We start from the raw sequence: 18,170 nt of genomic DNA, 5'->3' as shown, positions 1-18,170 counted from the left end.
AGTAATTTAATATTTTCATAATAGTCTAGGAAAAAAGCCTTAAAGATTCTCCTCTGAAATTTCTCTGATCAATCAATGAATTTAGCAGCTGTGAGGTCCTGGTGACTGAAACAGGAACAGTAGTGCATGCTAGGCAAGTGCTCCACAATTGAGCCACATCCCCAGGCCTGCATTTTTTCCCTGTCTGTCTGTCTGTCTGTCTGTCTGTCTGTCTGTCTCTTTTTTGAGATGGAGTCTTGGTATATAGGCTCTCCTCAACGTGTGGCCAACCTTCCTGGCTCAGGGTTCGGAATATCAAGATTACAAGAATGTACTACCATGTCAGGCCTGTAAAGTGTAATAGGTAGGAAAGGCAACCATTTTATTTTTCAGTGTGCATCTACTAATCTACCACTTGAACTTCAAAGACACTTAGAAAAGCACGTGTTTCTTTCAAATACAGAATATCATGCTTATATCCAAATACACGTTACTTAGCAATGGTTACTTGCGCAGACGGTATTTGATTCTCAGGAAGGGTCTGCTGAGAAACTACCACCTCAAGTGCAACAGCACAATACTGAGACGGCAGAGTGGTCTCTCAGGAACTGCCACATTCTCGAGCAAAGAGGTGGGCAGGTCCCTGCAGCAGCGCTGGGTATGGTTTCAGGAGGTGTGTTCAGATGAAATCACAAGTTACTCACCACCACTGTGGGGTCTGAAGAAACAGGGACTTACATTTCAACTCGCTTTTGGGTCATCAACATGGACAGGCAGCGTAGGCAACGGACATTTGTTGAATTAGAGGATATAAGTAGTTACTACTTTAAATTGGCGGCAAGAAGCCTGTCTAGAATCAGAATAAGCTTGAAGAAAATCATGAACTGAAAAATCTCAGCAGTTTCAGCCCAATCCACCTGAGCCTGCTTCTGGATTTTTTTTTTTTCAGCTGGATATAATCACTGAATAATATTACCTGAATACCATATACACGGTGCATTGGTAGGCCCTGGGCTTACAACGGCAAATAATCGGATCCGGTCTTGAGAAGTCGCCTGCTGAGTAACTGTATTCAAGAAGCAATACCAGGAGAGATGCCACAGAAATCACATTTAGAAACACAAATCCTAGAGACAATTAGTTGAACCTTCAGATTGTTTTTGTATGTTTTGAGATAGCATCTCACTATGCAACTCAGCTTAGCCTCAAACTTACTACTGTTCTCTTATCTCAGCTTCCTGCATGCTGGGATTTCAGGCATATACCACCAGATCTGACCTATTAATTTTTAAAATAGGAGAGCCTCATGCAGTCCAGGCTGGACTTGAACTCATTATGTAGCTGAAGATGACCTAGAACGTCTCCTTCTTCTGTATCTACCTCTTAAATGCCGGGACTACAGGCATGCACTGTTATACTTGGTTATGCACAACTGGAGATCTAGCATTCTAGGCAAGTACTCTATCAACTGAGCAACAAACACTTTGAGACTCCAATATTTCTTTTGATTGCTGCTTTTGATTCTATGGATTTTTTTCTGGTGGTCATTAATCAGCAAATGGCCCACTCTGATTTTTTTAAAATACTAACTGGCACATGTTGATGTCTAGACAAATGATAGAAGTTGTTTTCAATTGGAATGTCTAGGGGTGCTGGTGTGGAAAAAGGAAGGGGAAGCACCTGGACACTGATATATTGCTAGTATAAAAGTAGCCAGAGCGGGAGAAAAAACACATAGAGAGGAGGAAATATGGGAGAAGTGTTGGGGGAAAAGCAATGTGGGGGTGAGTGCTATGGCAGGCTCTGATGCATGGGTTCCTAGGGGGTATCATTCGGCTTCATATGGAGGCATAAAAACTAGCTTAAAAGCACTGGGAACAAACAAGCATGGCCACATATACCTCTAATCCCAGCACTTGGGAAGCTGAGGCAGGTTGCCCCAAGTTTGAAGCAGACCTGGACTATATGTCCCAGCTGACATGGTGAGAACAAGTCTCAAACAACAGCAACAACACAGAATGCAGAGGGCAAACCCACTGTGTTCTCTGAGTAGGACATTTGTACAATTAAGTATCCTTTATTATATACATAAAGAATTAAAACCCGTCTGAACTTCCCTCAGTGCGGAAGCTCTTACATCAAGTTACTTGACATGTAAGAAAATGACAATTATGGACTGTTCTATTCAAGATATACTCAATCAGTATAAGCAATAAGCTATGACAAAGACTGCATGAACTGGGAGTCCCTAAGACGAGTGGGCATGCCATAGTTACCACTATCCAGAGAGTGCATTACTGGGTATGGCATGGTGAGTGGTCAATAAAAGCTTAGAGACCTGAACTGTATACTTAGAAAGTCTTTAAAGGAAAAGCCACACAATGCCATTGCCCTGTAATAACTGATTTATCTCCTTTATGTATACAGCATTTATCCACAGTTTAAAACTCAACTGGGGCTGGAGAGATGGCTCTGCTCTTCCAGAGGCCCTGAGTTCAATTCCCAGCCACCATGTGGTGGCTCACAAGCATCTATAATGTGATTTGATGCTCTCTTCTGACACGCAGGTGTTCATGCAGATAGAACATTCATATACGTAAAATAAATAAATTTGGAAAAAAAAACTTAACTGTTCAAAATTATCAGCATATTTTCTCATTACTTTACTAACTATAAAATACTTCATATGACATGAACATATGTTAATTTAGGTATGCTTTTATTTTTTAATTTTGAAAGTTTCCCTTAAGAGAGTTTACATTTGGACAGTGCTTTCAACTTATGAAACCCTGTCATATAACCTCATAGCTTCTTCCAACACCATCGGAGCTTTAGTCTCAGTTTGTAGGTGTTGAGTGTAACACAGCCAGGACCTAGAGCATCAGACCTAAGCGAGGGCCCTTCTATGACTAGTATCACTTCCTTGTCACCAAATACTCAGGAAATGTTCTGGCAGGAAATTTAACTCATCATTTTTCCCCAGTGCAGAATCCTGTAATGGAGAATACGACTGGTGGGAATTACATTTACAGAGATCACTATATGGAAACCAGGTCTTGCCTTTTGTGGTACTGCCAAAAAAAAAAGCAAACAAACAAAAAAAAAAAAAAAAAAAAAAAAAAAAACCAATGTTATATATTAGTGCTGATCCTCAGTGAAGAATGCAGTATGCTTCCGTTGTCTTGTGCTGTGGTAAATGACCTATGCCTGTCTCTGTAATCCAAAAGTGAAGGAGGCTGGGATTGCTTCAGAATTCTCTCAAAGTGGAGTTAAGAGCCTTTAGTAGTGTGTATAGGAGGTATAGCAACCACCCCAGGCTGTGAGGTGGACAGTGATGTGTAGGTGACTTCAAAGTTCTCATATCAAGAATGTCTTCCCACACACACACGGGAGCTGCTGGGTGAACAGTAGAGGGAAGCTCTCTGCTGCCAACAAGCCATGTTTGAAGGACACACTTCTGAGGTGTGACCTGGAGGGGGACACCACCCCAGGAAAAGAGAGTTATCCAGCTGAGTTATGTACTGGAGAAGAGAAGGCCTGGGAAGCAAACGTGTCGTTGCATTCCTCACTTAGCACTGAGCTACACATCAGTTTAGTTACTATTAGGCAGGGGTTTCTAATGGTAACTCTGAGGACAGAAAAAGTTCTTCCTTGAGGCAGTGCGTCTAGGCTAGTGGAGTAAGTGGGAGAGCATGTGTGAGGTCCTGGGTTCAACTGCCAGGACTGCAATCAACCAGTTAAATAAACAAACAGGAAGCACCCACCAAACCTCCTTTCTGTTGGAATAAAACCAAGGCGGTGAGTTGCTATTTACTGTTTACAAGGAGAGTTGGCAAATAACCCAGAATGGGGAAATAGTTTTTATATATGAGGGCTGGGAAGTGGGATATCTACTAAGAAATAAAAAAAAACAAAAACAAAAACAAAACAAAACAACAACAACAACTAGGATTGTAACAAAAACAGAAAAGCCAGCATTTCTTGTCTAGTCAGCATATGCAGAAGGTTGTGTCAGCCACAGTTGTAAATAGCCCAGGTTCTGCCAAATACATTGAACTGTGTACTTATAGTAGAAAAATAAAATAAAAATAAAAAGCTAAACTAAACCAACAACCAAAGAAATTAAACAAAATGCCAAAACTTTTACTAGACAGGTATTCTAAGTTTCTATAATCAGAGGAATATTTTTGTTTGTTGTTTGAGACAGGGTTTCCCTACATAGTTTTGACTGTCCTGGACTCACTTTGTAGACCAGGCTGGCTTTGAACTCACAGAGATTTGTCTGCCTCTGCCTCCCCAAGTGCTAGGATTACAGCTGTGTGCCACCCCAGAGGAGTATTTTAAAACAACAAAAGCCCGTTACTTTGGGAGAATATCAGCAGTTCTCATCCAAATTATTCCATCTTTCTATGTACATTCTAAGATAATCAAAGAGGAAAATAGGATTATAAATTCATTTAAGAAACTGAGGATGGTTAGAGATGACCTTTAGTTAGTTGAGTACTTGTCTAGCATGGATTTGATTCCCAGTACCACATAAACCTAGAGTGATGGTGTGGACCAGTAATCCTGGCACTTGGGAAGAAGATAGAAAGCTTAGGAGTTCAAGGTCATTTTAAGCTACATATTGAGTACCAGGCCATCCTGGGCTACATAGGATCCGATCAGGAGGGAAGGAAACAAAGGTAAGGCAAAAAGCATAGTGGCACGTGCCTGTAATCCCAGCACTTGGGAGGGTGAAGGAAGCGGATCACAGGTTTGAAGCCTGTCTAGGCTACATAATGTGACCCTGTATCCATCCTCCATCCATCCCAAGGTTAACTGAAGCACAATAAACTGAAATAAACTGCTTGACCTAGTGCCCTTTGCCCCATTTTCAGTTTCTTTTTACTAGAATATATTTAAGCTCGTGTGTGTGTGTGTGTGTGTGTGTGTGTGTGTGTGTGTGTGTGTGTGTTTCCTTTCCACTTTAATTCCCTTCTCCCTCGGTAGAACAAAGAAACGAGAGGCCAGAGGTGTACTTTACAACATGCTGGGGTTTAAGATGTAACATTCTTTGGTTACTAGGAAGTTCTGGTTTTAGTTTCTTTGGAGGCTGAGGGCAGTGAACTTTATCTGTAGTCATTCTCTTTGTCTCTCTTAATTAAGCTATCTTTTATTTAACCCAATGAATTCCAAGATCACGCCAATAAAAGGGAGCAAGGCCTACAATATACTGTTTTATGAATTAGGCAAATAAGACATGTGAAAACATTTTAGAAACTGTAAAGTGATGTCCAAATGATAGTCATAAGGCTAACAGCAACCACAGAAACTGAAGGCTTTAGGAAAAAGTTACTGACAGAGCTGCCTGATGTCAATTTAGGAAGCACCTGGCAGCTTTTTTTTTTTTTTTAAAAAAAACAAAGGCCAACAGAAACTACCCATGTGCTAATAAAAGCTGTAAATTCACTCCAAACGGAACTCTGAATAAGAGCTCTCTGGAGCCACAACTGATAAGAGAATCCAGGGTTCCTGGCTACCACAGAATGTCCAGGTTCCAGGAGGCATTGTTTGTCATAACCGGGTAAAATGTTACCTATGGAAGTTTGAACGAGTAAGGCTGGCTTTTGTTCATTTCTTAGTGCTTTCCTAACTCTTAACTTGCCATCTAAGTTGGGAAGAAGTTACAGGTGGATACTAATCTCACTGATTTCTTTGTTAATTACACATAGCTTAGATTGTAGACTGAATACAAATATTGATCAGAAGCCAAAATACCCCACACATTTACCAATTCAATCCGTCTTTCAACTGTGTTTTTATGTTCTTACTTCATCCACTTACTTAAAACAAATACATGGATAAACAGCTATGAAATCTAAATGAGAACTACCTGAAGCACGACATTTAGAACGGGTAGAGCTACTCCATTTTGCCAAGTGCGTCTTCAATGCCTGTTCAGTCATGCTTAAATGTCTAATGCAAGACACTGGACTTGAAGAGGGAAGCGTTTGACAGATCCTGTTTGAGAAGGGCACAGGGCAAACAGCTCCTTGCAGATCTGTGACAGTTCAGCAGTCTCTGGGATGGATCAGACAGTAAGAGCACAGATCTGGAGTGGATTACTCACACGACTATGCTCTCCCCAGATCATGACAACTGCCACCAGCTAAGAGGACAGTCAGATGGAAATTTCAAAAATTGAAATACAATGGGAACTAAGGATCAAGAAAATATATACATTTTAGAACATGCTTTTAATTATACTCTTGAATTGCTGCGGTTACCATTTGAAAGTGATATTTGAAAAAGTTGGGTAAATAGAATTTTATTTTTTCTCTCATTGGAAATTAGTATTCCCAAGAAAAACATAACTCAGATCAACATTTTAATATATAAAACATTACAACAATATTATTATGGGGCTACAGAGATGGCTCAGCAGCTAAGAGTGTTTGTTGCCCAATCACAAAGACCTGGGGTCCCACAGGATAAACAACTCCCTGTAACTCCCACTCTGATAATCTAACATCCTCCTTCAGCTCCCAGGAATCTATGCACCTGTGTGCATGTGCATGCACACAAACATGCGTGTGCACACACAAACACAATACTGTATAGTATTATTATATAATTCTATACTATTAAATTATGCTTTTTCCCTAAAAAATTATCAGTGTAGTGCTAGTGTGGCTTTAGGTACATGCTGTAAATACCAGCACTCAGAAGGCTAAGGCAGGGGACAGTATTTTTAGGCCAACCTTGGTATAACATAATGAGACTTTGTTTTAGTTACTTTTCTATTGCTGTGGAGAGACATCACGGCCTAGGCAACTTATTAAAAACATTAAATTGGGGGTGTTGCTTATAGTTTTAGAGGGTAAGGCCATGACCATCATGGTTGGGAGTATGGCAGCAGGTAGGCAAGCATGGCATTGGAGCGGTAGCTCTGAACTTAACATTTTATCTGCAAGTTGGAGGCAGAAAGAGGTGACCTGGAGTGGGCTTTTGCACCTCAAAGCCCACCCTCAGTGACACACCTCCTCTATTAGGGCTACACTTCCTTCTCCATCCTTCCCAAAACAGTTCCGCCAACTGCCAACAAAGCACTCAAATATATGAGCGTACAGGGGCCATTCTCACTCAAGCTACCACAGACCCTTTATACACACACACTCATATTAACTGAGGCACGGTGAGCTTTTAAATTGCTGGGCTTCACATTTTCATACACGTGCTTAGATCACATCCATACCCCTTGTCACCCTCTTTTCTCTGTTCCTTCCCATTGGTCCCATTTCTCTTAAATAGACCTCCTTCTACTGTCATATCTCAACAACAACAACATTCTAACTGGGCATGGTGGTGCATGTTTTCAATCCCAGAGCTAGGAAGGTTGAGGTTCAAGGCCAGCCTAGTCTACAAATTGAGTTATAGGCTAGCCAGGGTCCCACAGTGAGACCCTGTTTCAAAACAAAAAGCTAGCTTCTACGTGAGAAAACATGTGCTATTTTTCTGAGTTTGGCTTGTTTTGCTTAACATGATCTCAAGTCCTATCCATTTTCCTGCAAATAACATAATTCCATTTAAGGTGGCTGGAATGCTCCCCCGTGCAACATGCCATATTTCCCTTGTTCACAGACATGCAGGCTGCTTCTATCTTGGCCACTGTGAACAGTGCAACAGTAAGCATGGGTGTGATGTATCTCTGTGGTATGCTGCTTCTGATTCCTTTTGGTATATATCCAAGAATGGTACAGCAGGATCATATGGTGGTTTTATTTTTAGTTGCCTTTAAGATTTAAAAAAAAAAAAAAAAAAAAAAAGGAATTCCCAAAATGATTTCCATAGTGGCGGAATTTATATTCCTCCCTGCAGTATATAAAGAATTCTTTTCTCTACATCCTCAACAGCATTTGTTATTTTCTTAATGACAGCCATGCTGACAGGGGTAAAATGGATTCTCAATGCAGTTTTGATTTTAATTTCCTTTGTAGCTAAGGATGTTGAGCATTTATGTGTGTGTACTTATTGGTCCTTTGTATTTCTTTTTTAAAATGTGTGCTTCTTTTGAGAACTGTCTGTTTAATAAATTTGCTCACTGATTGATGAGACTATTTGTTCTATTGGTATTAAAAATCATGTTTTTATTCCCTATATCCAGATATATACAGTTATATACATGTTAGCTGCTCAGATTTTAAGTCGTTCCCTGTTATCTTACTTGTAAGCTGGCTTTGTTATTTTAGTCATTTTCCACAAATGTCATCATCTGATAGCAATGTTTGGTTTTGTCCAACTATTGATAAAACACATACTGGGCCAAAGATGGAAATCTTTAGGCATGTGACAAGTGTTTGGCTTCAACCAGATACTCAATGTATGAACAACTGTCAAGACAAAGATTAAGTAAGTTTTGGAAAAGGCACTACTGACGGTCTTAGCAAAAGGCATGAACAATATAATATACATTGGTGTCCTAAGATCTTACAACTCCTTAGCATGCATTGAACATGCTTAAATCTGTTGTTCAATTACCAGTTACTTTTAGAAGCTCGGTGTGCTCTAGGGACTACGAGTGACCTAAAGATTAAACAATTCTTAGTGTCAAATGTCCAACACAGACTGAGAGAAAGGCTCTCAGAGTTTATCTCCTTCAAAGTGAATTCTGCTGATGAAATAGTTGCAAAGCACACAGATGATTCTGCTTGCCTAAGACTCCTCACATAAACTGGTGCTGAGGCTGGAACATGGACCTTCTCACTCAGTTCTCTTTCCATCATGGCTGTTGTGATGTCCTGCCATCCCGTAAGATCAGTGTCTTGAAAATCATGAGAGGCATGATTCTTGGAGAGTTTGGAATTGCTAGTGCCCTAAGCTCCCTGGACTGTGTGACTGTGCGTGTGTGTCCGTGTCCCCCTACTCCATAAAATTACCACTGCTATGTCAATACCAGCGGATGGTGCAAATGTTTTACATGTTCTACAGGCTGGTGGCGTGGCTCAGCAGGTGAAAGCCTTTGCTGTCTAGCCTGACAACCTGAGTCTCATCCCTGGGACCCCCATGGTGGAAGGAGAGAACAGGCTCCCGGCTCCAGAAAGTTGTTCTTGGCCGTGGCACCGTTATATGGCATGCATACCCTGTCCCCACAAATAAATAAATGCTTAGCCATCCAAGTTTAAATATCACTGTTTTCCAAAGATGCCTTTTTCTAGGAAGCTTCTTGTTCCCTACCCAGCTTTCTATCTCGTATCACATTTGAAACAATACATTTATCCCATTAGGTGTCTTTTCCAATAGACTATTAATTCCAGGAAGTATCACTTCTGTTTCGTTCTTCAGTGCTTAGCACCTAACACAGTACTGACATATAAAAGCAGCTCAAACAGTGTCCTTTCAAGACACAAATGGACCTTTCCCTCTAATCATGGCTGCAGCAAGCTTATGAAAGTCCTAATTATCCCTCTTGTCCTGTCCCAAACTTAGCATGTAAGCCCAGAGAAAGCAGACTGGAGCTGGAACTTCATCTTAGCCATCATCCTGCCTATGGATTCAGCAATTGAATGAGCACCTTTTCAAGAAAAGACAGATGGCCCAGGCACAGAGGTGCTCAGCGCAGCAGGCACATCAACCCAGCCAGCCTCTTAGATGTCTTTTAACCCTTAGGTTTTGAAGTTCACTCTTTTCACGTTTTTCAGATATTAATTTTGAATTAGGTTAAGACATGGAACTTAAACAAACTGATTAAGAACTAACCAAAGAGCAGGTCAGGGTGCAGCACTGAGGTCAAGGCCAGTCTGGTCTACTTCACAAGTTCCAGGAGTGTCAAGGCTACATAGAGAGACCCTGTCACTCTCCAACCCCCAAAAGAATTAATCTAAGAGAGGCAGGAAGATGGCTTGCTCAGTAGCCAAGGGCACTGGCTGTTTGTCCAGAGGATGCAGGTTCTACTCCCAGCATCCACACAGTGCCCCACAACCATCTCTAACTCCAACTTCCAGGCGATCTGATGCCCCCTTTTGGCTTCTGTGGGTACCAGGCACACAAGTGGTGTACATACATACATGTAGACATAAACAACCACACACACACACACACACACACACACACACACACACACACACACACACACGTAAAATTAAATTAAAATAATTTACCTCCAAGAGCTATCTAATGAAACCTTAAAAATTATTTTGGGTATGCATGTTCTTTTATAATTGATACATTTAAATTCTATCAAGTATACAACCAATATTAGGTCCACATAAATGAAGCCAGTTAAGAGTCTTTAAAAGTGTGGCATGCCCCAACCTGTGCTGTGGGTCAAACCCAGAGCCCTAAGCATGCTAGGCCAATGTTCTAACACTGAGCTACACTTCAAGGCTAAGCATACTTTTAAACACACACACAAATACAGGTGTGTCCGAGAACTGGACACAAAGTAAGTGATTTTTGTCAAGGTATTGGAACTGTCAGATCTGGAGGCCCCAAACTGGCACTTGTTGCATTCTACTAGGCCACATTCCCACCCCGACTTTGGATTAAAAATATCTTTCTTACAAATTTCATGGGAAAGGATCGAGAGGAATTTAAAAATAACTTCTTTCATAGATATCAATGAAAAAACCCCTGTTTTATTGACGACTAGAGATTTTATAAGTGTCCAATATAAATGAACTACAACAGTGATTAAAGAGTTTAAATGATTAATGTCATCTCTTTTATAAGTAAAGACTGACAGCTATTAAATGTTATTTCTTTTTAGCACCCAACGAAGAATGTTTTAATTTAGAATAGCAACTTCATCAATCAATTCGTACCTTGAAAGGGAGTGTTTTCTTCTATGAGGCTGAGTAAAGCCCAAGAGCAAGATCGGCATTTACTGTACTTGAAATGGCAAGGCAGAAAAGGGTAAGCATCATCTGATTTTTAGCCATTAGTTGTTTTTTGTTTTTTAATGCAAAGGGAAATAAGGTACTGATGGAAGGTAAAACATTATCGTCCTATCTGCGAGGCTGAGAGAAACTTTGGGACCCAACACTTCGATGTCTTCCTTGCTTCTCTCTTTTCGAGATGTTATCGAAGCTCAAGTCACTGTCATGTACTGGCTTCCCCGGCAGCTGGACAACAGACCCAGCTACTTCTTTTCTTAATTGAAGTAACAGAGTTGAAAGTCCATTTGCTCTAAGTATTTCTTCTTGAGCCTTTGACTTAAGGAAATCAAGACCACTTCTATTTCTCATGTTATCCTTCATAGCACAGGAACTGCGCACTGGAATCCACATTTCCAGAATGCACACACCAGTCTTCCACACATATGCTCATGTGCAGAGTCTCGGCCTTGCCATTAAACAATCTTTCAGCTACAAAAGACATGAATGAGTAAATCTTGGAAAAGGGATGACATCCTTGATATTGTCCACTCCTAGGATGCATTGGAGGTAGCGTTCAAATCCCATCCCGAAGCCTCCATGTGGTACAGATCCAAACTTGCGAAGGTCCAGGTACCTGTTTTTAAAGACAGAGCTATTACTTACAAACATTTAAAGAGGTTGAATGTTTTGACAGGACTTGCGTATTTTACAAGTATTTTTCAGTCATTTGTTGTTTATGTCTCTGTGGCAAAGCAGGCCCATCTTTTCATTCCACCGAGACCATACAAATAGAGAAGTTACAGAGAAATGAAAATGGAGGAGTTAGCAAGGGGCCCAGCTATCGAGGGCTACTCACACAAGCAGCAGTGGGTCCTGTTGTGCAGCTGTGGGCTTTGGTTACTTGACCTTGTTTCTCGTCAAGCTGCTTACGCATCACACATGTGTAGAAAACTTGCCTCATGACATTACAGAGATTTTATACTAGCCTTTTAAAAAAACATACGTATCTTCTATTTTATTGGTATGCTAAGCATAGCATTTCCGCCTTACTCAAATCGTACCATTCAATACGCAGAGCAGAACGAGGAGGTGGCCACTGATGTGGTTGTGTGTATGTCTAGGTGTGGGTACCTGTGGAGGCCAGAAATGGGTGTTAGGTGTCTTCCTCAACCATTGTCTACTTTACGCTTTGGACAGGGTCTGAATGTGGATAGAGCTCACCGATTCTGCTAGACTGGGTAGCCAGCCAACTCCAGGGATCTGCCTGTGTCTGTGGCCCTCCTCCCTACAGTGATGGTGGTACAGAGGGAAGGTGCTACCTTCAACTTTTCATGTGGCTGCTGGGGTTTGAACTCAGGTCCTCATGTTTGTATGGCAAGCATTTTACCAACTTAGCCATGCTCTGTCCGTGAGAATGAAGAGTTATGAAATGATTTTGCTTTTTAAAAAGATTCATTTATTTTAATCTTATGTGTATAATAGGTGTTTTGCTTGCATGTGTTATCTATGCACCATGTGAGTGCAGTGCCTACAAAACAGAAGAGAGTATCAGATCCCCTAGCACTGTAGCTATAAACTACTGTTAGCTGCTGTGTGGGTGCTGGAAATCAAACCCAGGTACTTTGGAAGAGCTGCAATTGCTCTTAACCACTAAGCCATTCCTCCAGCCCAAGATTTTGCTCTTTATGAGACTGTATAACTCTATCAGGAGCAGGCACTGGTCTCAGTCAATCCTTCATCTGCAGGGAATGTTCTAGAGTAGTTGTTCATTTCATAAAACTTAATTGTTTTAAAGTAGAAAAACATGGGTAAACATTGGAGGTGATCTCCCATGCCAGAAAATGACAGCATCTTCACTACCCTGAAGCAGAGAACTGGAAGTTTCTTTTCACTTCCCAATTCAATGATATGTTTTCTACTTTAAAACAATTAAGACTACATGGTAAAAAAATACTACAGCTATGATTGAAACTCAGATTCTAATAAACTAGCATGGAATGAAGTTATTTTAGGAGGAAAAGAAAAGGACAGCCCTAAATATTATATCATTTAATTGGGAATTTTCTTAGTTTATTACATTTATTTATTTGTGTGTACACATGTGTGTTATAGCATTCATGCCAAGGTCAGATAAGTTATAGCTCTCTTTCTACCACCATGGCCTAGGAATCAACTAAAGTTGTCAGGCTTGGGGGCAAGTGCCTTTACCCCATGAGCCATCTTACTGTTCCAAGCTTGATGGGTCATATACGTGAATTAAGACAAGTTCACAATTTCTCAAATAATTTGTAAATTAGCTTCATAGTAAGACTTTTAAGGGCACTACAGCTAGTGGCCATTTGACTCTTCAGTTCTAGTATTAACACACTGACACTTAAGAGTAAAGATTCTAACATAAAAACCAATAGCAACTGGATGAGCTGTACCCAAGTGAGATCAGCATGACAGGGGTTATTAGAAAGCGTCTGATTAGTAAACACTCTAGGCAATAGATGGGGGGAGCAGTCTTGATGAGTGTTCACTTTAGGTGTACAAGGCATGGAAACAAGTGCACACTGAATTACTGACAATTAGATGAAAGCTCAGCAAACCAGTTGTCATAAAAACCTGCAGGACCGGAGTTGGCTGCAGAGGCTCAGTGTTGGGTTTCATGACTCTAAATTTCTCATGTACTGATGCCAAACCACTGACATGAATGTCAAAAGCTGAAGTAGCAGGAGGATTCAGCCCGACTTTGCTTTGATATAAAAAACAAAAATCTACTTTTAATAAAAAAGTGGTTTTATCTATCTATCTAATTTATCTAACTATCTATCATTTCTATATCTATATTTTTGGACAGGGTGTCAACTATGTAATCCCAGTTGGCCTAGAATCTACCTACCTACCTATCTATCTATCTATCTATCTATCTATCTATCATCTATCTATCTATCTATCTACCTACCTACCTAGCTACCTATATCTATATTTTTGGGCAGGGTGCCACTATGTAGTCCCGGTTGGCTTGGAATTAATTCATTATGTAGCCAGGCTGGCCTCAACCTTACAGAGATCCTCTCTGTCTCTGTCTTCTGAGTACTGGATCACAGTTTACTACCGTGCCATGCTTCAGATCTGTGTCTTTGATGGATGGATTCTAAAGCAAGCAGGTATAGAAAAGGTGCCAGAAAACATATGGAACTGGCTGCTGATTTCGTCTGCATGTGACAAGCAGAAACAGGAAGTGAGTATACGCTCAGGCACCTGGCTTCTTAAAGTCAGAAACTTTCATAGAGATCATGTATGTAAAACTTTCTCAAGTTCCGTTCACCTTTAACATACTATGACCAGCACATAAGAGGAAGTGAACTCAAATTATAGATGCTTTTATTTGAAGATCCTAAGTGTGTGAAATCCTTAGTTAGAAAAATAGTATAGGAGTTGGAGAGATGTCTCAGCAGGTAGGTAAGATAAGCCTGCTGTCCTGAGTTCTATCCTGGGACCCACAGGGCAGAGAAAGAGAAAACCAACTCCCAAGGGCCGTTCTCTGACCTCCACATGCCTGCTGTGGCATGAGTCCTTTTTTTCCTCCTGAAAACACAGTTAAAATACATTTAAAAAGAAAGAAAGAAAAACAGTATAGACATGATTAATAATATCATACATTCTTAGCCAATATATAATATTTGCTTCTTTAAAATAGGTTTTTAAGCACTATGAATATTAGCTGATAGAATCTGAGAGGGTAACAGCATAATTGACTGAGAAGACTTATCTACTAAATAGCAATACTTAGGAGAAAAGAAGAAAAGGGTGTAGAAACTAGCATTTACTGAACTGCTTCTACTCCGTGTGAATACAATGTACTTTTTTATTTCATACAATAATGCTGTGAAGAAGATATTATCACTTCATCTTATAAATCATGAAAAACAAAACAAAGTAAGAGACAGCAAGATGCTTAAGGATATTGCCGGTCACTATCAGGCCGTCAAAAGCCATTAGCTGAACTTTGAAACTCTAAAATCAAGACTAGAAAGTATTTCTAGTCATTTCCTTCTCCTAAGAACACAAAGTGGTTAAAGACATCACTGATCTTACACGTAAGTATGTAATCCATCTGTATTTCCAAGTACTTGACAAGCCTTGGAAAGAAACCCAGGTCAGCTCTGTGGAAGTGAGTGTGGCTGTGGACAGGTGGCTGTTGCTAGGCAGCACAGGGCTCTGTAGCTCTTGGGTATCTCAGGCATCACTTAATTAAAGCTCCCAGTGTCAAACACAGGGACGCTGAAGCCTAAGGGAAGGCCCAGAGGCTTCCGCCTAGCCTGTGCAGCAAGGCCCTGCGTCACAAATGAGCAAAAGCGCAAGGAAAGGCTTTGGTGTACAGTGTGCTCAGCTCCATCCTAACACGATCTTCACCAAGTTAGCTCACATGTCTCGGCCTCATGGTTAGGGGGTGGGATAAAGGGGTAACAACAGTACCTGCTTCTCAAGGGTCATGACGATTACACGAAATAACAGACATACAAGTGCAAACATTGTTTGGGATCCATAAGAGGCAGTAGCTAAACAGTAACCATTGCTTTTACTGCTAGTTTCACAGACTGGGAGGGAGTGAACAATTTCCTGAGTCTCGTGTTCAGTTCTTAGCATTTGCTTACAGGGGCATGGAAATTACAATTAAGAATCCTAAAAAACAAAACAAAACAAAAAAACAAGTAAGAATCCTTTGACATGCTGGGCATGGTGGCACACATCTGTAATCCCAGCACTTGGGGAGCCAGAGGCAGGCAGATCTCTGTGAGTTTGAGGCCACCCTGGACTACAAAGTGAATCTAGGACAGGTAAGGCTACACAGAGAAACCCTGTCTTGGAAAAAAAGAAAAAAGAATCCTTTAACATGACTCAGAATGTCGGAATAGGGCCACATGGCCACATCCTTACCACTGGTAGGCGTTCGTTAGTCCCAATCTGTAAAAAGAAAATAAGGAAAAAAATTGTGACAGTAGCAATAAAACATTTATTAATCAACCATAAAGCATTTATTCTAGTGTGTATGCACAAGGACCTTTGTAAGGAAGCACACACAGTGAAGCCTGTGCCCTCCAATCATACGCAACAGCACTGAGGAAGTGAAGTTTTCTATTAGAGAGGAGACTTCCTATTAATATAAGGTAATCAATATTAACATTAAGCAATAAGGTATTATGAAATAAGAGATGTAGGCAATAAATGCTATGGAATAAAAATAGGACTTGAAGGGACTGGTCTGACGTGAGCTTACTGCCTGTGAAGGAAAAGCAGAGTCACTACTAGTCACGGTACCTGGAGGCAGGCAGGCAGGCAGGCGCACGTGTGTACACGCACGCGCACACACGTGTGCATGTGCACGCAGACAATGCACATCGGGACACAACTTTCATCTCACAACATTTACCACAATAGTGCAATCCTGAGGTTGCTTTCATAATACTACTGCAACTTAGTTATTGCCTAGAGAGATGTGAGTAACCATTTTAAGCTCCTGGTGGTCATTAAAACTAACTGCGGCCCTTGAAAAAGGTATGTAGGACTATATCTGAAATGACAAGGGCCATCAAAGTTCTAATTGAAAGACAGTAACAGAGAACATGAGCACGAGACACAGACAGACCCATGAGACGGAGGAACACACAGCTACGTCACTAGAAGAGAAAAAGTGGGATATTATCAGATATTAGGAGAGCATTTAAAATTATGGATGGAAGGTTTCTGGGAGGAAGGAAGCAACTGAAGAAAACAAAACGACCAATGTTTCAACAGATGAGGCTTCTTGTCACGTGCGATTCTTCCTGTGCTTAAGATTCTGTCCTGCACGGCAATCCCACAACGTTCCCAGCACTGTCTACAGCACGTGGCAGTCTAGCCCACGGAGGGAACCTTCCACAGCACCCTTTACTTGTCTTCTATTGGTGCCTAATCCAGTGGAGCAGTTAAGGAGACTAGAGTTGCAACATCAAGTTACTCAATAGATTTACAGGGTGGATCGTAGAAGAGCGTCCACTCTCAAAGCGTGTCTCCAACTGGAAAAGCTGGCCTTAAAAATGGCTCATTTAATAGGATATTTTCAAAATGCCTCTCCTTCCAGGTGTTACAAAACCCAGTACTATTGGAGAGAAGGATTAACACAAACATGAGAAAATAACTTTTTTAATGTCTGGTATAGCAAAAAATGGAAATCATAGAAAATGGAGGTTTATAAGCATGGTCAGTTTAGGACGTCATTGTGGTTCCCTGGCAGAGCATCACTATATAGGAGAGACAGTTCAATTAGAAATATAACTCTCCACTTTCTGTCTCTAAAATATTTTTTATGTGTCTATAGATTCATTTTTCACATCTCAAAAGGCAAATTAAAACAAAGTTATACAAACAGCTAAATCAGGACTTGTGTACAGTAGAGAATTCAAGGAAGGAAATCTACTTATAAGTGCTAGCTTAGCATTTTTTTATCTTTATTTTTTTCTTAGTTCAGTTTGTCTTTATGACACAGTAGGATCATGACATTCATAAAACATAGGACATAAAAAGGACACAAGTAAGATAAAAATGAAGGAGATGCTTTGAAGGGTTGAGAATATCTCTTGCTTTTATTGCTTTTTTTTTTTTTTAATTTTAAGACAGGGTCTTAAATTTTATATAATTGTGCCTGACCTGGAATATACTATGGAGACCAGGATGACCTTGAAACTTAAAAAGGCTGGGCCTAGGGGCACGTGCCCTCATGCCTTTTTTTTTTTTTTTTTTTTTTTTTTTTTTTTTGAGAGGGTCTCACTCTGTCATCCATGCTGGCTTGGCTTGCAACCTGTGAAATTCTTTTTCTTGCCTTGGCCTCTTGCTGAGATTTTAAGCATGAACACCTGTCAATAAGTCCAGACCTCAAGAAGATTCTTACAGATGATAGTACAGCCTTCCTTAGGATCACATGGAGCTGAGTCCAAATGCTTAGGTTTTGCTACTGTGCAGGGGGGCTACCTTTAAGGACCCCACCCCAGTTACTTAAGTGCATTTCTTTTAGGTCTGACCAATACCTTGCTAGTCGCTGCTCTAGGACGTGGTACCGTTCCTCCCTGAGGCTACCTCCAAACAGCTCCCCAACTCCAGGGACCAGAAGATCAACGGCAGCAACCTAAGAAGAAATCAATCAATGAACAGCACTGCACCTCTTGGTGATTCCAACAACACTAAGATTTTCAAGCAAATGGAACATTTTCTTGAAACAATTTTAAAGTTGACTGCTTGACTATTAGAATCTCATTCACCTTTTCTGTCCACATCCTCTGTTTTAAAATCAAATCAATATTATCTTTGTAA

At 40.6% G+C, this 18,170-nt stretch overlaps 1 protein-coding gene across 1 annotated transcript in view; it reads right to left on the bottom strand.

The window, feature by feature from the left end:
• Window positions 1-11,307: 11,307 nt before the first annotated feature.
• Nars2 (asparaginyl-tRNA synthetase 2, mitochondrial) overlaps window positions 11,308-18,170 on the bottom strand; it is a 102,767-nt gene continuing 95,904 nt past the window's right edge. Inside the window, exons 12-14 of the mRNA XM_051148960.1 lie at window positions 17,888-17,985; window positions 15,762-15,788; window positions 11,308-11,469 (exon numbers count right to left, since the gene is read on the bottom strand). Of these exons, the coding sequence (XP_051004917.1) occupies window positions 11,325-11,469; window positions 15,762-15,788; window positions 17,888-17,985 (270 nt within the window). The 3' untranslated portion in view covers window positions 11,308-11,324. The remainder of the gene's footprint in view (window positions 11,470-15,761; window positions 15,789-17,887; window positions 17,986-18,170) is intronic.

This window comes from Acomys russatus, chromosome 7, assembly GCF_903995435.1.
Source record: "Acomys russatus chromosome 7, mAcoRus1.1, whole genome shotgun sequence".
Taxonomy (NCBI): Eukaryota; Metazoa; Chordata; class Mammalia; order Rodentia; family Muridae; genus Acomys; species Acomys russatus.
The sequence above is the reverse complement of the archived record's forward strand: the minus strand, read 5'-3'. Positions and strand labels throughout refer to the sequence as shown.